The following is a 24,524-nucleotide window of genomic DNA, read 5'->3' on the forward strand; positions in this document are numbered from 1 at the left end:
TAAAACTTTCCTAAAGCCCCCTCTAGTGACAAACAGCAAATTATTATCCATTATTTCATACCTCCAAGCTCTAAATACCTCCAAGCTCTAAAGTTCCATTTTCTCATCTAGTTATTAGACGAATCAATTGCTACATTATTTCAATTAGAGAATGACTGAGAAATAGTTAATAGCTCAAATTCTCAAGCTTTCTTAAATCACTGAAACCTAAGCAATTTTGTTTTGAGACCGAGGTCAGCACAGTGCACATTTAACTCTATAATTTTACTCTGCCCTCGTACATATAATTTTTAAAGATTCCCTAAATTTCCTTCATTTTTGTCTTTCAGGAACTTTCAGGGTTAAAATATGTTCGCAATAACTCAATAAATAGAAAAATGTTGTTTTGATCTTTGGCTTCTTGTTGTTTTCACTGTATTTACTGGAACATTTTCTAAACACACAAATATAAATTCCAGGAATCCTCTGAATTATGAAACTAAGGGTCATCCATAAAGACATAGATTAAATATATAATAATAACATAATGATTAAAATAATAATATATAATAAAACAGAATAAACAATAAACTATATATTATTTGCATAATTATAGGTTATGGTATTAAAATATATAGTTTATTTCATTTATATAAAATTGAAATATATTGTATATTTCAAATATATAAAAGCCCATTTCCAAAGGGCTTAGAGCTCATCCAATAAGACAGGCCTAATTAAACCATTAAAAGAAGAAGTCATATTCCTAATAAAGGGAATTAACGAGATAAATTTTTAAAAGGCTACGAATATTTATTTCAACTGAGCACAAATCTTAGTTTTGAGGTTCCTGTAAGCTAATACAAAAAAAGAAACCCAGTAATTGATTAGTTCATGCCAATTCATTAAGGGAAACAAAGTATTTCCTTCTAAAACACACATATGGGTCAGGCACAGTGGCTCATGCCTGTAATTCCAGAACTTTAGGAGGCTACGGCAGGTGGATCACTTTAGGCCTGGAGTTTCAGACCAGCCTGGCCAACATGGCAAAACTCTGTCTCTACTAAAAATACAAAAATTAGCCAGGCATGGTGGCTCACACCTGTAATCCAGCACTTTGGGAGGCTGAGGCAGGCGGATTGCCTGAGCTCAGGAGTTCAAGACCAGCCTAAGCAACACAGTGAAACCCCGTCTCTACTAAAATACAAAAGAAATTAGCTGGGCGTGGTGGTATGCACCTGTAGTCCCAACTACTCGGGAGGCTGAGGCAGGAGGATTGCTTGAATCCGGGAGGCGGAGGTTGCAGTGAGTCAAGATCACACCACTGCACTCCGCCTGAGCGACGGAGCCAGATTTCGTCTCTACAAAAATAAATAAATAAATAAACAAACAAAAACACATATGCAGATTTCTAAATGTCAATAACAAGAATATAGCATTGGAATAATTTCAGAACATGAAATTCAGGTGTAAACATATATATTCAACAAAAGGTCTTCAGAATGCCTACTCTCCAAGGCCATTGCAGCTGGTGATGATTTTCCCAATAGAAGGGTGTTTCTTGGGAGCTTACCCTATAATAAACTCATACCAGCTGTATCCATCCCCCATGATCATGAATTATTTCCTGGGAATAGCAACCAGAAAGAATTCTCTCTTGTTTACATACATAGAGCCAAAGCAAAGGACAAATTAAATTGCACTTAGGATAACATGTTCATTGCTAAAATTGGAGAGACATAGACCCTATTATGCACACATTCTTGAAATAATTGGAACAAAATATTGAAAGGGAAATAATGAAATAGATGGCTTCAGACAAAGTTGGGTACCAGACAATATGGTCTCCAGAAGTTTCTCCCATTCTGCTGCCCTCTCCAGATCACGGACCCCCCGTTCTACTTGAAAACAAAATCTACTTGTCATCCTAAAGTCTCCTTTTCTAAGAGGAGCTGGTATCACCTTCCCTGAGTCAAGTCACTGTGTTGCTTATCCCAAGGGTGTTTGCCTTGGGTTCCTTGTTTCTAATTCAATTTAACAAATGCTTACTGGAGGCCTATTATATGCAAAGTATTTGCTAGCTGCCAGTAGTGAAATAAAGGCCTTCATGATCTTAGAAATGGATTTCAGGCAATAATGAGTACCTAGGAAGGAGTTTTTGTTCTCTGCATGATATGATTTGGCTCTGTGTCCCCCTCCAAATTTCATGTTGAACTGTAATCCCCATGTTGGGGGAGGTACCTAGTGAGAGGTAATTGGATCATGGGGGTGGATTTTCCCCTTGCCGTTCTCATGATAGTGAGTTCTCATGAGATATGTTTGTTAAAACGTGTGTAGCACTTTCCTCTTCGCTCTCTCTCCCTCCTACTCTGCCATGTGAAGAAGCTACTTGCTTCCCCTTTGCCCTTCCACCATGATAGTGTTTCCTGAGGCCTCCCCAGCCATGCTTTCTGTACAGCCTATGGAACTGTGAGTCAATTAAACCTCTTTTCTTCATAAATTACCCAGTCTCAGGTAGTTCTTTACAGTAATGTGAGAATGAACTAATAGACTGCATAACATCTGACTCCCTGCCCCTGTATCCTTCCAAATTACTTTTGTTGTTGGGGCCACAGAGCCATCACACACACTTCAACATGCCTCCAATTTTGAATCATTGTCTGCCTACCCTGGGTTTTAGGAAAACAGGGGTTCAAGCGTTATTATAACCGGGTTTCTGATTTATTTCTCCTTCCTTGTTACAGAGTTTCTGACTTACTCCCTCAAGCCTGAATTCCCTGATACCCAGCTCTGCTGAGATAGGAATCTCAGAAGAGAGAAAGCTAACATTTATTGAATACATTCTTTTATTTGCCAGGCACTGTTAATTCTTTTAACTATAAAATTAGTAGCATCATTTTTTCATCCCAAGCAACAGAGAGGTAGACTGTTGATGAAAAGAGTCAAACTCTGTAAAATATTTTTAGAGATTTATTCTGAGCCAAATATGAGTGACCCTCAGGAGGTCCTGAGAACATGTGCCCAAAGTGGTTGAGGTGCAGCTTGGTTTTATACATTTTAGGGAGGCATGAGACATCAATCAAATAAGAAATACATTGGTTTGGTTCAGAAAGGTGGGACAACTCAATGAGTATGTAAATTTAAACATTTCCTGGTCGACAATTGGTTGAATTTATCTGAAGGCCTGGGATCAATAAAAAGGAAATGTTGGGGTTAAGATAAAAGATTGTGGAGACCAAGTTTATTGTGCAGAGGAAGCTCTCAGATAGCAGACCTCAGAGAGAGAGCAGGTTGTAAAATTTGTCTTGTCGGACCTAAAAGGGTGCCTGGCTCTTAGTTGGTTATCTCCTGGATTTGGAAAGGAAAGAAGGAAAACAAAGGGGAAAAGAGATTCTCTATAGAATGTGGTTTTTTCCCACAAGAGACTTTGCAGGGCAATTTCAAGATATGGCAAGGAAATATATCTTGGGGTTAAATATTTTGATTTTTTTTCCCTTGTCTCATAATATTATGCCAGAATCAGATTGGAAAGTCATGGTATATAGAGTCAAATAAAACCCATCTGATAAGAATTTATGGTTTCTAGGGCATGACTCCCTAGACCCCTTAGATAGGAATTTGGGCAAGATAAAAAAATTAGAGCTTAGTCCTCAACTCTACAGAAGAAAATGACATTTACCCAGGAATGGGCATTGCAATAGGAATATGCGTGCCATGGCAAACTGTTTGCATATTCAAGGAATTAAAGGAAAAAAAAGTTTTTTAAAAAAATAAAAAAGGGAGAGGATTACATAATTGTTTTGAGGTAATTAGCCTTGGCTCCAAGCATCAATAACAAGGGTGATGTCAGTTCAAGGTTGGACAGACAATTGCTGGACAGATGTCCTCATAGAAGTATCTTTTTGGGTAAGGTGGAGGTCTTTGTGCAAGGTTGTGGTTTTCGCAGTATTTTGTGATAGTTTTATTATCAGGCATTCATGGATGAGAACTCTCCTTCATGGCCTTCCCCAGTTCCACTTGTCAGGTTTTCTAACACATGTGACTCTATTTTGATTCTGACAACTTTCACAATCTACATTAGAGAAGAGGAAACTGGGGCTCAGAAAGTTTTAGAAACTAATTCAAGATCAAGCTGGTAAGTAGCAGAAAATTTAGAATTAAGTTCTACATATCTGGCTCCAAAACCAGGACTCTTTTCATTACAGCAGTGGTTCTCAACAGAGTTGCGATTTTGCCCCCCAGGGAATATTTCACAATGTCTGGAGACATTTATGACTGTCAGGATCGGAGGTGGAGTGGGTGGGGTCTGCTTCTGAGAAGCTACTTGCTTCTAGTGAACGGAGGCCAGGGATGCTACAAAACAGTTCACAGGGACAGCACCCCCACAACAGAGAATTATACAACCAGCCCAAAATGTCAATGGACATTTGGGCTGAGAAGTCTTACGTGACAGAATGCTTCCTACCCTGATCTGACGTTATTTCCAAGGATTCAAAGGTAACTGCTTCAAAATTAAACAAATTATAGAAAGCCATCAATAAATCAACCCCTTATTCATGTTGCAGCTCTCTTCCATTATAAATAAAAATGGATTGAAACTTACGATAAAAGGGAGGCAGGGACAGGAGCGGGGAAGCTTGGCGAGCAGAAAGGAAATTCAAACTTATTATTAAGGTTAAGAATTAAGATGTAAATATGTAGATGTTTTTCACCCCTAGGATTTTCACTAATCCAAAAGTTCACGGACTGCTTTGAAATTTAATTATTTGGAACTGGTTAAATGTTACCCTGACCTCAACTAACATTTGTGTTTCACTTTTCTCCGGGACCCAGGGGACGTGGATGCCAGATGAGTCCACCTCCTCTCCCTGCTCTTCCCGCAGGGACAGAGCCTGCCAGGTGCTGGTGACTCGGATCCTGACAGGAGGTCGCTCTGCGGAAGACTGGCAGGATCCCAGAGCAACAGACTGGGGCTCGATGCACCTTCCCCGCCAGGTCTCTCCGTCCGCAACTGTCCTCCTAGTACCGGGTACCCCGCAGGCGGGGCTGCGGAACGCACGTCCCCTGCGCCGTGACGTCACAATAGCGACTCACTGGACCCAGCCCTTAGCAACGGCCTGGCGACGGTTTCCCTGCTGCTGCAGCCCCCGTCGGCTCCTCTTTTCCAGTCCTCCCTGCCGGGGCTGGGCCCGGCCGCGGGAAGGACCGAAGGGGATACAGCGTGTCCCTACGGCGGCTGCAAGAGGACTAAGCATGGATGGCAGCCGGAGAGGTAAAGGGCAGCTGTCAGGGGCTACCGCCGCCTCGCCCCTCGCTCCAGGCGGCGCTCCCAGCCTCGGGTCCGGGCAGCCGAGTGCAAGGCCGCCCCTTGGGCGCTTCCTACCCCTGGCTGAGTCGCCAGTGTTGCCTGGAGCTGCCCAGGCCTGCGCAAAGGAAGAGGGAGAGCCTGCTTGCCAGCCTCGCAGGTCCGCTTCTTTGCCCTGAATTTGTCGCCCTGACACCAGGGGACCCTGTCTCCTGAACTCAGGGTCGTGCAGCCTTTAAAACCTCAGTAGCTCCCAGGCAGAGGAACCAGGTTTGGTCTTTGGAGTCAGACCTCCCCGGGCCCCAAATCAAACCCCTCTGCTCTCCATGGAGACGACCCTCAGTTTTCTCATCTCTTGAACGTGAGGGTCAAATACCCAGGCCATGGAGTTCTTGAGGATTAAATGCAGATAATATAGAGAAGATCCTGGCGCATTTGAAGTGGTCAGTAAATACGAAATCTCCCAGTAACGAACTACCTCCCCCAAAGCTACTGAGTAACCCAGGGTTTCTGTAACTTTATGTGAATAGGAATCCCCTCAGGGTCATGTTAAAATGCAGATTATGATTCAGTAGGTCCCTTGGGGGTGGCTGAGATTTTGCATTTATAATAAATTCCAAGTAATGCAGTGTTGCTGGTCAGCGGACTGCAGTTTTAGCAGCAATCCGTAATCACCATATACACCTGTTCTCTACTGATTTCTTGAGTCAGGTGGACATCATGTGGTGGGGTTGGGGATGGGGAAATACAATCTTAAATATCTACAAATCGGCCCAAACCAAATAATTTGCATTTTCACACTTTCTGAGCCAGTATCATTCTTTCCTCGAGTCAAATGAGGCAATCTTTAGACTCCCCGCCCCTCCCAATTCAGTGTTTTTATCTATTTAAAAGACTGCCTTTAAACCAAGCTGCTAGATGATTCCTTGATGTCTTTCTTTGAATGAGTCTGCCTTTATCATATAGTCATTGATCAAAATAAGTGCTACTCTGAATGTAGGAGATAACTATTCATTGATCAGCAAACTATTCTGACACTTCACCAACCTAGGTTTCAGAAAAAGCAAATCAAAACGCTTTATGATCTTAAGAAATTTTGCACATAAACTAACATTAAACCCTTGCTATGTACTAGGAACTATTTCCAAATTATCTCATTTAATGTACAAAAATATCTTGATAGGCATTAGCCTTATTTCATCGTGAAGAAACTAAAGCAAAAGATCACAAATAACTTGCCAAGATCACAGCGGCAGAACAAGATTTGAATCTAGGTGAAGAATATAAATCTGAAGCCAATGCATTTACTTACTATCTATCCCATGGTAGGGATGGGCAGGGGGAAAGGATATATGTAAAATTTAGAGTATAGTAGATTTAGTAAGTTGTCAGTATTTGTTTATTGAATTATTTTACAAATTGGGTTCATGCCAAATGTAAAAAGGTTTATATTTTTACAACTTGCACAATTTAATTAGCTTCATTTTTAGGAAATAATATATGATAATGTCAAATATTGTTATTTTGAATTTTTAAAATAAATGTAATCAGCAAATAACTGGGGCAGTCAGCTTTCATGTACTGTAAATTAATAGGAAACCATAAATAATTTTAGACACAGCTAAAATAATTGAGAATAAATTTCTTAGATTTCATTAGGAGGTGCTTTTAGTTATTTCAGAGCATAAAATATTAAAACATCTAAAGAAAAATTATCTTTTGTCATGCTCTTACTGTAATCACGTTTTAGACATTCTTTTGTAAGGCAAGCCTTCTAAATGGTGGTATAGTACAGCACCAGACTGAAAAACGGTTAGTCTTGTTTGTAATCTTTGTTTCCTACTAACTAACTAGGTAATCTTCAGCACGTCACTGTACGTCCCTGGGCCTCAGTTATTTATAAAATGGGGGCTTGGACTAGGTATATATAAGGCATGGTTTCCAGCTTCCTATGGGGGAAGGTGAAGAAAAGATTGAGAATAACAAACTGCCATTCACTCTAATATCAATGACCTTTAGGAAGGAGAGGAGACAACCTATTAGTGTATTACTGAAAGTAACTTGAAAAAAAATTTTTTCCCAGCACTCTGGGAGGCTGAGGCAGGTGGATCACTTGAGGTCAGGAGTTTGAGACCAGCCTGGGCAACAGAATTAAACCCTGTCTCCACCAAAAAATACAAAAATTAGCCAGGCATGGTGGCGTGCGCCTGTAGTCCCAGCTACTCGGGAGGCTAAGGCAGGAGAATCACTTGAACCTGGGAGGGGGAGGTTGCAGTGAGCCAAGATCATGCCACTGCACTCCAGCCTGGGCAACAGAGCAAGACTCCATCTCAAAAAAAAAATTGTTTTGATCTGTTGGTCTCATAGAGACACTTATCAATGGTAGATTTCCAAACCTTTGGTTTTCCAGAGAAACCCTGCCACAAGAGACACTTTCATCTTTCCTCACTGGACTTTCTTCTGGCTATTTTAATCAAATTGTGTAGGAAAATGGGCTGCTCTCATATACCAGTGAATTTCACCACTAAGACCTTCAATCTCATTGACAAGATTTTAGTCCTAATAGTTAGAGAATGATGTTCTTTTCCTTGGCATTTGGTTTGAGGCTACTTCTCCATGCCCCTTTGGCTCATTCTGGGTCCAGTCAGGCGATAGAAACCATACAGTGATTTATACAAGGAAAAGTTAAAGAATTGTTATACTTTCATAAAAGAGTAACTATAAGATGTAAGGGGCTGGGCGTGTCAGCTCATGCCTGTAATCTCAGCATTTTAGGAGGCTGAGGCAGGAGCATCACTTGAGGTCAGTGGTTTGTAATCAGCCTGGGTAACATAGCAAGACCCTGTCTCTAGTATATAAAAAAAATTAATGAATTAACTAAAATCAAAAGATAAGAAAACTGTATTTGATACCTAGAATTAAGGGAAAGTACTCAAAGAAGGACAATTTGAAAGAGAGTTTCTCCCAAAGACTGGGGTTCAGACCTCATTAGAGAAGGCGTGATTGTGCACGTGCCCAAAGCTTCATCACCGAGGAGTGATAATCGGAGGCTTCACATTCCATGGGAAATAGACTTTGATAAATTGCTTAGCCAAGTCACTAAACAAACAAGTGAACAACAATGAAAACAAGCTCAGGAGAGGATTCTGTATCTAGAGTTGCTGCAATATATTACCTAAAATGTTAACTTTTCAACAAAAAGAAATTGCAAGTCATGCAAAAAAACAAAAACAAAAAACAGGAAAATGTGACCTATACACAGGACACAAAGCAGGAACCAGAAACTATGAGAGGGTAGATGAATTAAATCGTCTTATTTCTCCCCTCAATTCTGTTAGGTTTTTTTTTTTCCTTTCTCTTTCTTTTTTCTTTTTTCGAGACAGGGTCTTATTCTGTTACCCAGACTGGAGTGCAGTGCAGCCTCCTGGGCTCAATCATCCTCCCATCTCAGCCTCCTGTGTAGCTGGGACTACAGGCACACACCACCACACCCAGCTAATTTTGTATTTTTTTATGCAGTTAGAGTTTCGCCATGTTGTCCAGGCTGGTCTTTGAACTTCTGGGCTTAGGTGATCAGCCTGCCTCGGTCTCCCAAAGTGCTGGGATTACAAGCACGAGCCATTGTGCTCAGCCCTAATTCTGTCATTTTTAATATGACATGTATCTATAGGAATATTAGAAACCAATGAGTATATGCCTTGGTGTACATCTGATGGTAAATAGACAAGGGAACATAGACATCAAGGAACATCTAAATTCCATGTTTGTTCTTATCACCATCTTATGCTAAAGAGCAGCTGGATTGATTCCTGGGGCCAAATATTAACCACCTTGTTCACAGCTGTCACCTACAGATGGGTGGGGAAGCATTTCTATCCAGAGCATTATCACTAGGTTCCAACCTTTTTTCATTCTCTTTTCATCCTTTCACACTTCTCTGGGTATACCTGTTTTTCCTTTTTCTGTGACCTATAGTGAAACATACATAGAATAGAATGGAATTTGGAGGGAATAAACTGCATACAGTTGAGATATCTTCTTGGTCTGTTTCACATGATTTAGTAGCTTAGAGCATGGTTCACGTACTGAGCAGTTTATATTGGTCAAGATAGTGTAATGATTAAGACCCAGGAAACAGACTGCTTGGGTTCAGATCCCAAATCTGTCACATTCTTGTGTAATCTTTGGCAAATTACAAGTTTAACCTCTGTGCTTCAATTACCCTCATCTATAAAGTAGGGAGAATTATAGTATTGTAAGGATTAAATGAATTTATACCAGCAAAGTGCTTGGAGCACTGCCTGGCAGGGTTACCACTCAATAAATTAGCCTTTTGACTACAAATGAAGAAATCAACTCATACTGGTTTAAGCTAAAATGGGAATTTTTTTTTTTTTTTTTTTGGCTAATGTAAAGAAACGTCTAGGGAAGGAAGAGCTTCAAACATGGTTGGCCTCAGGTACTCAAATGATGTCACCAAGAAATCTCTTTCTATCTTGGTTCCACTTGACTGTGTAGGCTTCATTCTCAGACAGGTTCCTTTATATGGTTCAGGATGGCCACCAGCAATACAGGGCTTGCTTAGACCCTTCACTGGGTTTAGCAAGCCCAGTGAAATGAAAGTACCTTTCCTAATAGTTCCTGTCAAAGGCCCAGGATTGTGTATCTCATGCTGGGACTTGGATTGCATAGCATTGCTGAAGCTGTCAACACAGCTGTCCAAATTTGGGTTTTATGCCTAACCCTGACAGTGGGGTCAGCTCTATTTGAACCACCTGGGCTAAGAGTAAGGGAAGAGTCGCCCAAAGGAAAGTTGAGCTGTCATTTCCAGGTGAAGAGGCATTGAATTCTGGACAAGAAAAAGGTCACAGTTCTTTCTATCTGGAGAAATGAGGTTTTTCTGAGAGTTTGTTGGTATTTTTTCTTATGTTTAGGTCTTACCCTCCTTCTTTCTTGGTAGAAGCTGTGCTCATTTCATTACTATCTTTTTTCCCAGTTCAGATGGCATCACCTTGACTTGTATTGTCCTAAATATTTTTTTCCTTCCTGCACTCTGACTTGTGACATAGAAAGAGCTTCATAGATATTCTGACCTCAGTTTGTTTTTCTGTTTTAATCTATTCTGACAAGCTTTGTTCTCTGGTCTTAGATTTTAGTTCCCCTAGCTCGATACTTCTTTTTTCTATATTTAGTCATCCATATATCTTCTAGACTTTCTATGTGTCCTCCTTGTTATAGCTTTTAACAGCCCACCTGATAGCAAACTAGCCATCTTACCCTCTTAAAACATCTCTGTTTGGGGGATAAAGCATTTATATTTTGCATATTAAATTACATTTAATGCCGTAACTCAGACTTCCTGTTTTGGAGATTACTACTAAAAACGCAATCACCTTTTAGGAAAGAAATTATTTTGTGATGAATTTATTATTTAAAAAATATTGAATATTGTTGTTTTTGTAAAAGTTGTGTTTCATTTATCCTAATTTATGATTTTTTTTTCTTGTTAAAAGTCAGAGCAACCTCTGTCCTTCCCAGATATGGTCCACCGTGCCTATTTAAAGGACACTTGAGCACCAAAAGTAATGGTAAGTGAGGTGTTTAAAATGGCAGCTTTGTTAGAAGATTGTCTGAGTGTTTCCTTTACTGGCAAATTATATGACATGATGGAAAAATTATTTCATTTGATGAATATTTGAACTTCATATTATTAATTTTAATGAAACATAGGCGTTCTTGAGATTAGAGAATTTTGGAGTCTATGATTTCAAACTATTATTGTGCCCTGGATGTGGACTTGGCTGTCTCCTGCTCCCAGCTGCTACAGCAGCCCAGCTCTACTTTTGCCAGGAAACTACCCTGATTTAAGGCATGCCTGCCTTGTTAAAATGGTGAGTAGCAGGTATTAAAGACGCAAGCACTGAAAAGGAAAAGCTGTGCAGAGAAAAAGAGCACTTGAATAATACATTTCCTATTAGGAGCAAAGGCCTATGGGCCTCTTTATCCAACTGGATTTCTAGGTGCTGTGATATTTTTATATTTTAAAGCTTTCAAGGTACATTTTTAAGGTAGGTTTTAAAATAAAATTTTGTAATTATACCTTAGAAGTATAAGTCTATGTCCTTAGGCAAAATAATTAAAGCCTTATTTTCCTTATTTACAGGAAAAATCTTTGATACTGTTACCTCCAAATGTGGTGGAAGGATCTCATTTTCAGTTGCCTCACTTATTTCTTTGTATTACAGTGTATTTTTTAAAGTTTATGATTGTGGCTATATATGTATGTAACATATATATGTATGTAACATAGCCATAATGATAAACTTTAAAAACTAAATTTTAAATAAAAAGTTAAAACTAGATTTAAAATATACATACATAGAAATCAGGATAAAGAACAATATGTATTCTAACTTTCTTTTAAAGAATATATGTATAGAGCTGGTATAGGTATGGTGGTTTTAAGTATGAGGCTGCCTTGGGTCACATGGAAGCTGCATCCTTTATCAGCAGTGTAACCTTGAAGATGTAACTCATATCTCTGTGCCTCAGTTTTCACTTCAATTAAATGATAATAATAATGACTAGATAAGTTTATACATATAAAGAGTTTAGAACAATTTATGGTAAATGGCATTCAGTAAATATTTTTAGTAGTGGCATCAAGCTCGTAATTATTGCATAGGCTTGTATTATGCACAGAGTCTCTGGAAGGATGCATTTAAACAGTAACATAGTATATTTCTGGGAAGGGAGACTAAAGGTCAGGGTAGAGAAATCACTTCTTTTTCAAACTCCATATGCCATTTTAGCTGTTGAATTTTTTTAACCACATTGCATGTATTACTTCTCAAAAACTGTTTTTAATGTTTAAAAAAGCTTTGCCTATATTTATATTTTATACTTGTGTGTAAGTGCTTAACTATTTCTAAGATTTCTTTTAAACAGTTTGAATGAGGACCAAGGAGTTTAATGTCATGGAATTTCTTTGCGATTACACTTGTTATAAGATAGTTTTAGTACTTCAAAAAGAATGTAGTAAACTGATATGTAGATCTTGTTTTCAGGTTTAAGTTAGAAATTTCCTTCTTGGAATAGAATTTTTGTATGTAGGGTTTTGGGATTTGGTAGTCATTGAATTTCTGAAATTCCGTTGATTAAGTATTAACAATGGTAACTAATTAAGCAGGCAGCTAAACATCCTTAGTTACAAGATTGAGAGTTGTCAAAAAAAAAATAGTTCTGTAAATGTAATGACAGATTGTATCCTAGAATCTCTTCCCCAGAGTCTCAGGCTTGTAAAATTTTATTCTCAGGAAGGTTTGAACCCAAATGGTCAATAGCTCATTGGCATTATCAGTGCAAGATTAAAGCTTCACATCACAATGTCATATATCAGTATCTCTGGTTGAATTTCAGAACATTTTATAAGAATGAGTTAAATAATCAGTGCCTTGTTTATCTCATGATTTTTATATTAGTTTTAAATATATAATGATTATGTTTTAATTTTTAGCTTTTTGCACTGACTCCTCTTCTCTCAGACTAAGCACTCTCCAGCTGGTCAAGAATCACATGGCTGTTCACTATAATAAAATCCTTTCAGCCAAAGGTAAAAATGTGCAAATGTGAACTCTCTGTACTCAATTTAAACCTCCAGCTTCACTTCTCATTAAAATATATCTATAGCAAAAATGAATACCTTATATATATGAGAGGATTTGTATTTGTTTGGTTTAGTGTGATACAAACTATTGACTCTAGGTACTTAGCAAATTCATACCAATTTTTGTTAACTATATTTGAAATCTATATATTGCCTATTTTATTTCATTTTTTATCTCTATTGCTAATAATATTTTGTTAGATATTGCTTTTAATATGAAAATATATAATCTGCTTTTTTGTTTACACATCTATGGAAGTTGCACAAAGAAGATGCTATTTTTCTGTTTAATTTTTTTCTTTTGTCAGCTTTATTGAGATAAAACTTACATTATAAAATGCATTGATTATAATGTGTACAGATAAATATTTTGAAAAATGAACACATTTGTATAAATACTACTACAACCATGTTGTAAAACAGGAATCAGCTAACTACACCGTTCAGGCCAAACCCTCCTACCACCTGTTTCTGTACAGCCCATGAACTAAGAATGGTGTTCATATTTTTAAATGGTAGCAAAAAATTTAAAAAAAAGTATTTTGTGACATGAAATTCAAATTTAGTTATCCATAGACAAACAATCGTTTTCAATCTTTTACATATTGTCTGTGGCAGCTTTTACACTAAAAAGCAGAGTTGACCAGTTGTAACAGACTGTATCACCCTGCAAATCCTGAAGCATTTACTACCTGGCCTTTTGTAGAAAAAATTTGCCAACCCTTGATATAGAAAAAGTCCATTACCTCAAAGAGTTCCCCCTAGTCCTTTGCCGTCAGTCCCCTCCTGACAAATCCCTGGCAACCACTGATCTGCTCTTTCGCCTATAGTTTTACCTTTTCTATAAGTTCATAGAAATGGAATCGTGTATCGTTTTGGGTCTGGCTTTTTTCAGTTATCTTAATGATTTTGAGACTAATTCACACTGTTCTGTGTACCACCATTTATTCTTTTGTATTGTTAAGGAGTATTTCATTTAATGAATAGACCACAATTTGTTTATGATTCACCAGTTGTTAAACATTTGGATTGTTTTGACTCACTTTTGGCCATTAGGAATAAAGCTGCTATAAACATTCACATATAATTTTGGCGCATGTGTTTACGTTTCACTCGGGTAAATTTATGTGTCAGGAGTAGAACTGTGAGGTAATATATTAAGTATAAGTTTAATTTTATAAGAAACTACAGTTTTCCAGAGTGAATATACCATTTACATTTCCATTACTTCTGCACCCTTACCAACCCTTGGTGTTGACAGTCCTTTTTTAACCATTCTAGTGAATATGAAATAGTATCACTTCATAGTTTTAGTTTGCATTTCCCTGATTTCTAGTGATGTTACCTTATTACTTCCCATCTGTATATCTTCTTTGGTGAAATGACTGTTCAAATCTTTTACCCATTATTAAAAATGGGTTGTTTGTCTCTTTAGTATTAAGTTGTGAGTTTCTTTATATACAGATTCTATATCAGATATACGTTTTGCAGATATTTTTTTCCCAATCTGTAGCTGGTGTTTTCATTTTCTTGTTAAAATTCGTATTCTGGAGAAATTTTTAGACTTACATAAACATTTAAAAATGGTGTAGGGAATTACCATATACCCTGTACTCTGCTCTTCCACTAATATTAAAAATCTTAAAAACCGTGGTATAGTTATCAAAACCAGGAAATCAATATTGATGCAATCCCATTAACTACAGACCTTATTTGAATTTCACCAATTTTTGACTAATGTCTTTTAAATTTTTATTATTTTCTCATTTAAATAGCTAAAGTTTTTAAATTTTAGTTTATATTTTATGATGCTTATATTTTTAAATGGCTAAAAAAACAAAAGAAAAATATTTTGTGACATGAAAATCGTGAAGTCGTTTAGTTTTTTAGTTTTATAAACTAAACAGGTTATTTCATAACCTGTTCAAGAAATATTTGCCTAACCTTAGGTCACTTAGAATTTCTTAATATGTTTTCTTCTAGAAGTTTTAAAGTTTTAGCCCTTACATTTAAATTTGTGATCCATTTTGAGTTAGTTTTTGTATATGGTATGATATAAGGGTTTTGAGGTTTTTTGTTTGTTTTGTTTTTTTGCCTCTTCATATCCAAATTTCCCAGTACCATTTGTTGAAGAGGTTATCTTTTCTCTATTTAATTGTCCTAGTACTTTTTGAAAGTCAGTTGACCATATGTGTGGGTCTGTTTCTGGACTTAACTCCTTGGTTCTGTTGATCTATATGTCTATCTTTAAGCCCCATGCCACACTGCCTTAATTATTGTAGCATTACAGTAAGTCTTGAAATCAGGTAGTATAAGTCTTCCATTTTGCTTTTTTTTCCCCCAAGCTTGTTTTGGGACTACATTATAAGTATGTTAAGTCTGTTTCATTTTGAGTAGTTTATATTGCTATGTCTTCAAGTTCACTAGTATTTTCTTCTGCAGTATCGAATGAGTTATTAATCCCAACAGTGTATTTTTAATCAAGGATCTTGTGTTTTCCATCTCTAGAAGTATGATAAACAGCTGCAAGGTCTGGAACATTTTGTGATTTCCACATTTGGTATTTGTCATTTATAAATACTGACAATATTATTAAACTATTAACTTTCTCTTTCAGCTGCAGTAGACTGCTCAGTTCCAGTAAGCATGAGTACCAGCATAAAGTGTAAGTAATTTTTGGACATTATTACCTTTTTAAAAAAAATTAAGGTAAATATACATAACATAAAATTTACTGTCTTAACCATTTTTAAGTGTCCAGTTCAATATTAAGTACATTAATATTGTGGTACAGTGATAACTACTACCTCCAGAACTCTCTTTATACTGCAAAACTGAAATTCCTATGCCACATAAACAATAATTTCCTCCCATAGGCCCTGGAAACCAACATTCTTTTCTATCACTATGAATTTGACTACTGTCACCATTGTACTTACTATCTCTATGAATCTATTTTAGGTACCTTATATAAGTGGAATCATATCGTGTTTCTTCTGTTGTGACTGGCTTATTTCACCTAGCATGATGTCCTCAAGGTTCATCCATATTGTAATGAGTCAGAATCTCCTTTTTAAAGGCTGAATAAAATTCCATTCTGTGTATATACCGCATTTTACTTATGCATTTGTCAGTTGATGGACACTTGAGTTACAGTCACCTTTTGGCTGTTGTGAATAAACTATACTGCTATGGACATGAGTATACAAATACCTCTACAAGACCCTCCTTTTAAAGATTTTGGGTGTATATTTAGAAGTGGAATTGCTAAATCATATATTCTATTTTTAATTTTTTGAGAAACTACCATACTATTTTCTTTTCTTTTCTTTTCTTTTTTTTTTTTTTTTTTGAGACAGGGTCTCACTCTATTGCCCTGGGGCTAAAGTGCAGTGGAGCGATCTCACCTCACTGTAACCTCCACCTCCTGGGCTCAAGCAATCCTCCCACCTCAGCCTCCCAACAGCCTCCCAAGTAGGTGGGACTACAGGCGCAAGCCACCACGCACAGCTAATTTTGCCACAGCCTTTTTACATAGAGACAGGGTTTTACCATGTTGCCCAGGCTTGTCTCAAACTCCTGAGCTCAAGTGATCCACCTGACTCAGTCCCCCAAAGTGCTGGGATTATAGGCGTGAGCCACTGCACCCAGTGACCATATTGCTTTCTATAGCAGCTGCACCATTTTCCATTATGACTAATGATGCTCAAGTATTCAGATTTCCCCATGTCCTCCCCAACACTTGCTTTTTTCTATTTGTTTAATAGTAGCCATACTAAAAGGTGTTGACACATTGCCTTTTGAGAAAGCATTTCTAACTTAAAAATTATCCAAAAATACCCAGGCACAGTGGCTCACACCTATAATCAGCACTTTGGGAGACAGAGGCAAGTGGATCACTTGAGCCCAGGCATTTAAGAGTAGCCTAGGCAACACGGTGAAACCCTGTCTCTTCAAAAAATACAAAAATTAGCTGGATGTGGTGGCATGCAACTCTGGTCCCAGCTACTCAGGAGGCTAAGGTGGGAAGATTACTTGAGCCAGGGAGGTCAAGGCTGCAGTAAGCCATGATCATGCCACTGCACTCTGGCCTAGGTGACAGGGAGATGCTGTCTCAAGAAAAAAAAAAAAAGGAAAAAGAAAACCCATAATGTTGACACAGGATATATAGAATCCTTATATATCTACCCTTTGACCAGGTTATCTTCATTTTTAAATCATCAGACCAAAAATTTGAAAACCCTGTTTAAAAATTTCTGAAGAATACCATTTGAAACCTTTGTTTTTTATTTCAATTAAGAAATGTATACTTTATGGGAGGCCGAGGCAGGTGGATCACGAGGTCAGGAGATCGAGACCAACCTGGTTAACATGGTGAAACCCCGTCTCTACTAAAAAACAAAAAATTAGCTGGGTGTGGTGGTGGGAACCTGTAGTCCCAGCTATTCTGGAGGCTGAGGCAGGAGAATGGCGTGAATCCGGGAGGTGGAGCTTGCAGTGAGCAGAGATCGCATCACTGCACTCCAGCCTGGGCGAGAGAGCAAGACACCGTCTCAAAAAAACAAAAAAAGAAATGTATCCTTTAAAAATAGGCAAAAAACATGGCTGTCACAGCCTTTGATTGTCTTATTAATCATATAAAAATCAGTGTTATACGTATGTTTATTGCAGCACTATTCACAATAGCAAAGACTTGGAACCAACCCAAATGTCCAACAATGATAGACTGGATTAAGAAAATGTGGCACATATACACCATGGAATACTAGGCAGCCATAAAAAATGATGAGTTCATGTCCTTTGTAGGGACATGGATGAAATTGGAAATCATCATTCTCAGTAAACTATCACAAGAACAAAAAACCAAACACCGCATATTCTCACTCATAGGTGGGAATTGAACAATGAGATCACATGGACACAGGAAGGGGAACATCACACTCTGGGGACTGTTGTGGGGTGGGGTGAGGGGGGAGGGATAGCATTGGGAGATATACCTAATGCTAGATGACGAGTTAGTGGGTGCAGCGCACCAGCGTGGCACATGTATACATATGTAACTAACCTGCACAATGTGCACATGTACCCTAAAACTTAAAGTATAATAATAAAATTTAAAAAAAAAGATAAAATCAGTGTTATAAATTTTAAGTTCAGTGTTTTCTAAGTTTCTAAGTTTTCTAAGTTAATATTTGAATTTATGTAGAGTTTGAGAACATTTCTACATTAAAAAAGTAAATATCAGCCAGGCGTGGTGGCTCATGCCTGTAATCCCAGCACTTTGGGAGGCTGAGGCAGGCGGATCACGAGGTCAGGAGATGGAGACCATCCTGGCTAACACGGTGAAACCCTGTCTCTACTAAAAGTACAAAAAATTAGCTGGGCATGGTGGCAGGCGCCTGTAGTCCCAGCTACTCGGGAGGCTGAGGCAGGAGAATGGCGTGAACCCAGGAGGCGGAGCTTGCAGTGAGCCGAGATGACGCCACTGCACTCCAGCCTGGGCAACAGTGCAAGACTCCGTCTCAAAAAAAGAAAAAAAAGTAAATATCAACCTAAGGTTAGTTCATGCTAAATGATAAATGAATAAAAGCATACATAGGGAAATGCCTTTTGGGTGCAATCTAGGAAAGATCACAAACAGTAGGAATGGTTAACTCATCTCTGCTTGTATATCTTAGTTGAAGAGATAGAAGGTAGGGGAGAAAGTAACTACCAGCTATAGGTCATAGCTACAAACACAGTGTCTGTCTCAGGCCTTGTGCTTGACACTTTGTATTCTCCCTTTTCTATTCTTTTTATGTTTGCAACAAACCTTCGTGTAGGCTGTCATATTTTTGAAGGAAAATTCGATTCAAATAATTTTAAAGGAGGAAAAAACACATGTTAGGCAAGAGTAGAGACTTCTTAGTACATATTTTTAAAGACCAGTTTGGTCACTACATACAAGTTATATGGGCAAGTCATTTTACCTCTGACCTTCCTTTTTTGTGAAATGAAAGGTAATTAGATGATTTCTAAGGACCCTTCCAGATTTTTAATTTCTGTGCTTTACATTTTTTTCTTCTGTATCATATTAGTAACTTTTTTGTAGCACAAAACTGGTTCAGTGTTTACATGCTTTAAATATCTGGATCATTTGAATTAAGTTGGTTGGGATTACAGGCGTGAGCCACCGTGCCTGGCCTTAAAATGATCTCTAGAGACAATGACAGCCATTATATAATTTTTAAAGGGTCAACTTAACAGGAAGATGTAACAATTATCTACATACCCAACATCAGAACTCCTAAATATATCATGCAATTGTGGACAAATCTGAGGGAGAAATTGACTTTAATACAATAATAGAAGACTTTAATAATCCACTTTCAATAATGGATACATATTATAAGACCCAGACAGAAATCATTTAAACCGCTGACTTGAACAACATAATAGACCAAAGGAATTTAACAGATATATACAGACCTTTATACCCTATTGAAGAATACGCACTCCTCAAGTGCACATGAAACCTTCTTCAGAATAGATCTCATATTAGGCCATAAAATCAGACGTAACATATTTAAGAAGATAAAAATCATTTCAGGTATCTTTTTCAACCAGAATGGAATAAAACTAATAATTAATAGCAGTAAGAAAATGGGAAATTCACAAATACATGGCAACTAAACAACACATTCTTGAACAAGCATTGAGTCAAAGAAGAAATAAAAACAGAATTTTGATATCTTGAGGCAAAGGAAAACAAAACCACAATATACCAAAACTTACAGAATGCAGCAAAATTAGTACTAAGAGAGTGGTTTATAGTGATGAATACTTACATTAAAAGAGGGGATCTCAAACAACTCAACTGTATACCTCAAGGAACTAGAAAAAGAAGAATAAACTAAGCCCACCTCGGTAAATCCCTAGAAACATACAACCTTCAAAAACTGAATCAAGAAGAAATATCCTGAATAGACTAATAGAAAAAAGGAGATTGAATCAGTAATCAAAAACTTCCCAACAGAGGCCAGATGTGGTGGCTCATGCCTGTAATCCCAGCACTTTGGGAGGCCAAGACAGGCAGATCACTTGAGGTCAGGAGTTCAAGACCCTCTGGCCAACATGGTGAAACCCCGACTCTACTAAAAAGTACAAAAAATTAGCCAGATGTGGTGTTGCACACCTGTAATCCCAGCTACTCAGGAGGCTGAGGCAGCAGAATCACTTGAATCCAGGAGGTGGAGGTTGCAGTGAGCTGAGATCATGTCCCTGCACTCCAGCCTGGGTGACAGAATGGGATAAAATCTCAAAAAAATAAAATTAAAAATTAAAAAAAACTTCCCAACAAAGAATAGCCCAGGACCAGATATCTTCATAGGTAAATCTACCAAACATTCAAAGAAAGGATAGCACCAGTCCTTCTTAAACTTTTATAAAAATAGAAGTGGGAATACCTCCAAACTCATTTTATGAGGCTAGCACCACCCTGATGCCAAAACCAAACAAAGACACCACAAGAAAAGAAAGCTACAGGCCAATATATCTGATTAATATAAGTGCAGAAATCTTCAGTAAAATACCAGCAAACTGAATTCAACTGCATGTTAAAAGAATCAAACACCATGACCAAGTCAGATTTATCCCTGGGATACAAAGGTGGTTCAACATATGCAAACCAACCAATGTGATATACCACAGTAACATAGTGAAAGATTAAAAACCACACAATCATCTCAATACATGCAGAAAAACCATTTGACAAAATTCAGCATCCATTCATGATAAACTCTCTCAACAAAATAGGAATAGAAGGAACTTACTTCAACAGCATGAAAGCTATATATGAAAATCTCACAGGTAACATGATGCTTAATGAAGAAAAACAAAGCTTTTCCTCTAAGATCTGGTATAAGGCAAGGATTCCTCACTTTTGCCACTTCTGTTTAACATAGTATTGGAAGTCCTAGCCAGAGCAATTAGACAAGAAAAAGAAATAAAAGGCATACGAATTAGAAAGAAAGCAGTAAAGCTGGGTGTGGTGGTTCACTCCTGTAATTGCAATACTTTGGGGGACCAAGGTGGAGAGATCACTTGAGGCCAGGAGTGGCCAGCCTGGGCAACATAGTAAGACCATGCCTCTACAAAATAAAACTAAAAATTAACCAGGCATGGTGACACATACCTGTAGTCCTAGCTACATTGGAGGCTGAGGCAGTAGGATCACTTGAGCCCAGGAATTCAAGGTCACAGTGGGCTTTGACCATGCCACTGAATTCCAGCTTGGGCAGCAGAGAAAGACCCTGTCTCAAAAAAAAAAAAAAAAAAAAAAAAAAAAAAAGTAAGGTTACTTCTGTTTGTGATGACATGATATATATGTAGAATACCCTAATGCCCGATAAAAAAGAACTGTTGCAATAAATTAAATATAGTTTTAGGATACAAAATTAATGTACAAAAACCAGTGGCATTTCTGTACACAAACAACTGTCTGAAAAGGAAATTAAGAAAACAATGCCATTTGCAACAGCAACAGAAAGGATAAAATGCTTAGGAATAACCTTAAACAAAAAGGTTGAAAACTTGTACACTGAAAACTATAAAACATCAATAAAGGAAATTTTAGAAGACACAGATAAATGGAAGACATCCATATTTATGAATTGGAATAATTAATATTGTTATAATTTTTGTACTACCCAAAGTAGTCTATAAATTCACTGCAATCCCTATAGAAATCCCAAAGACATTCTTTACAGAAATAGAACAATCGTAAAATTCATGTGGGACCACAAAAGACCACAAATAAAACAATCTTGAGCAAGAAAAACAAGGCTGGAGAAATCACACTTTCTAAATTTCAAAATATATTTCAAAGCTACAATAATCAAAACAGTATGGAACTGGCATAAAAACACATATCAGACCAATGGAAAAGAATGGAGAACCCAGAAATAAATCCATGTATTTATAGTCAACTTATCTTCAAAAGGGTACCAAACACACACAATGGGGAAAGGATAGTGTCATCAATGAATGACTCTGGGAAACCTGGATAGTCCCATGCAGAAGGATGAAAATGGACTCTTAAACCATAGACAAAAATCAACTTATACAGAAATCAGCTCAAAATGGATTTAAAAACTTAAATATAAGGTCCTAATCCATAAAACTACTAGAAGAGAACATAGAAAAAAAGCTTCTTGGCTTTAGTCTGGGCAATAATATTTTTGGATATGACTCTGAAAGCCGGGCAACAAAAGCAAAAATAGACAAGTGGAATTCACCAAACTCAAAAGCTTTTGTACAGCAAAGGAAACAATCGACAGAGTGCATAGGCAACTTACAGAATGGGAGGAAATATTTGCAAACCATGTATCTGATAAGAGGTTAATATCCCAACTGTGTAAGTAATAAGTACAACTCAATAGCAAAACAAAAAAAAAACAAAAAAAAAAACAAAAACCTTGCTATAAAAATGCATGAAGGACCTGAGTAGACATTCTCAAAGGAAGACATACAAGTGGCCAATAAGTGTATGAAAAGGTGCTTAACATTACTAATTATCAGGGAAATGCAAATCAAAACCTTAATGAGATATCACTCACACCTGTGAGAATGGCTATCAAAAAGACAACATGTAACAAGTGTTGGCAAGGATGTGGAGGAAAGGGAACCCTTGTGCACTGTTGCTAGGAATGTAAGTTGGTACAGCCATTAGGCAAATCAATATAGAGGCTCCTTGAGAAATTGAAAATAGAACTACCATACGATTAAGCAATCCCACTTCTGAATATATATCCAAAGGAAATGAAATCAGTATGTCAAGGAGATATCTGTTCTCCCATGTTTGTTACAGCATTATAGCAAATAGTCAAGATATAGAAACAACCTAAATGTTGACAGATGAATGGATAAAGAAAATGTGGTATGTGTATAAGGAAATACTACACACACATACACACAACCCACACCACATTTATAACATACACAGACACATGCAAAACCCACACCACATAGCCTTTAAAAAGAAGGAAATCCTGTCATTTCTGTCATTTGTGACAACACAGATGAACCTGAAGGTTCATTTTAGCTTCCACATATAAGTGAGATCACGTGGTACTTGCCTGTGTCTGGATTATTAAATGTGTATGTGCAATCTAAAGTGGGCAACCTCAGAGAGGCAGAGAGTAGAATGGAAGTTGCCAGGGGCTACAGGAAGGAGGAAATGGGGAGACATTGGTCAAAGAGTACAAAGTTTTAGTTAATGCAAGTTGAGTAAGTTCTGGAGATCTAATGTACAGCATTAATTAGAGTTAACAGTACTGTATAATATACTTGAAATTTGCTAAGACAGTACATCTGTGTTCTCACCACAAAAAAAAAGAAAAAGTAGCAACTATGTTAGGTGATAGATGTATTAATTATCTTGATTATGATCATTCACAATGTATATCAGAATATCAAATTAAATGCCTGAAACATATACAATTTGTCTGCTATACCTTAACAAAGCTGAAAAAATTATTACCTAAGCAACCTGATATATATATAAACTTAAATAGAATGGCCATCTGGTCATGACTGGAAAGAATATATTAACCAGATATATTTGGTTAATGTATTGACTGGACCAAAAGAAAAGGCATATCTTGTTATAAGATAGAAAGACTCTATATAATGCAAATATATTGATACATACTCTTTAAAGTATTGATACTTTTTAAAGTAATTTCTAAATTCAATGTGAGCTCAATTAAGATGCCAAAAATGAGTATTGTTCATATACTACTTGACAAAATGTTCCAAAATTAACCTACATATATATGAGAAAATAGCCAGAAATAATCTGAACATGAATAGAAAAGAGTAGTAGAGTAGCCCTACTAAGTATTTAAAAGTATTTTAGGTCAGGCGTTGTGGCTCACGCCTGTAATCCCAGCACTTTGAGAGGCCAAGACGGGAGGATCACTTGAGGTCATGAGTTCGAGACCACCCTGGCCAACATAATGAAACCCCTTCTCTACTAAAAATACAGAAATTAGCCAGGTGTGGCATGCACCTGTAGTTCCAGCTACTCGGGAGGCTGAGACATGAGAATCACTTGAACCCGGGAGGGGGAGGTTGCAGTGAGCCAAGATCATGCCATTGCACTCCAGCCTGGGCAACAAGAGTGAAACTCTGTCTCAAAAAAAATAAAGTCAAAATCACAAATTTAAAATGGTCGTTTAATTTATTTTGCTAGAGTAACAAAATAACATTTAATTTAGTTTGCTAGAGTTTATTCATTGATTTATTCAGCATATATTTATTGGGCCCCTGCTATGTGCTAGACATTGTTCTAAGGGCTGGGACTAAAGGGGTGAACAGGACAAATTTCCTGCTTTTGTAGAGTTTACATTGTAGTTGGAGAAGACAAACAATAAGCAAATACAAATAAATAAAGAATATGTCATATGGTAATAAATGCAATGGAAAAAAAATGACTGAGAGTCCCTTGGAGGAGAAGCCCTTGCTGATAAGGTGACAATTGAGCAGAGACCTGAAAGAATTAAGGAAGAGGCATGTGGCTATCTGGGGAAAAAG

At 37.4% G+C, this 24,524-nt stretch overlaps 1 protein-coding gene across 10 annotated transcripts in view; it reads left to right on the top strand.

The window, feature by feature from the left end:
* Positions 1 to 3,861: 3,861 nt before the first annotated feature.
* The window catches only part of SPATA7 (spermatogenesis associated 7), a 53,881-nt gene continuing 33,218 nt past the window's right edge, over positions 3,862 to 24,524 (top strand). For 2 of the 10 annotated variants that reach the window (XM_009428256.5, XM_054665715.2), the window contains exons 1-3: positions 5,086 to 5,444; positions 10,798 to 10,872; positions 15,568 to 15,615. In XM_009428256.5, the coding sequence (XP_009426531.4) occupies positions 5,237 to 5,444; positions 10,798 to 10,872; positions 15,568 to 15,615 (331 nt within the window). In that variant the 5' untranslated portion in view covers positions 5,086 to 5,236. 10 annotated transcript variants of the gene reach the window in all.

The sequence above is a fragment of the Pan troglodytes genome, chromosome 15 (genome assembly GCF_028858775.2).
Source record: "Pan troglodytes isolate AG18354 chromosome 15, NHGRI_mPanTro3-v2.0_pri, whole genome shotgun sequence".
Taxonomy (NCBI): domain Eukaryota; kingdom Metazoa; phylum Chordata; class Mammalia; order Primates; family Hominidae; genus Pan; species Pan troglodytes.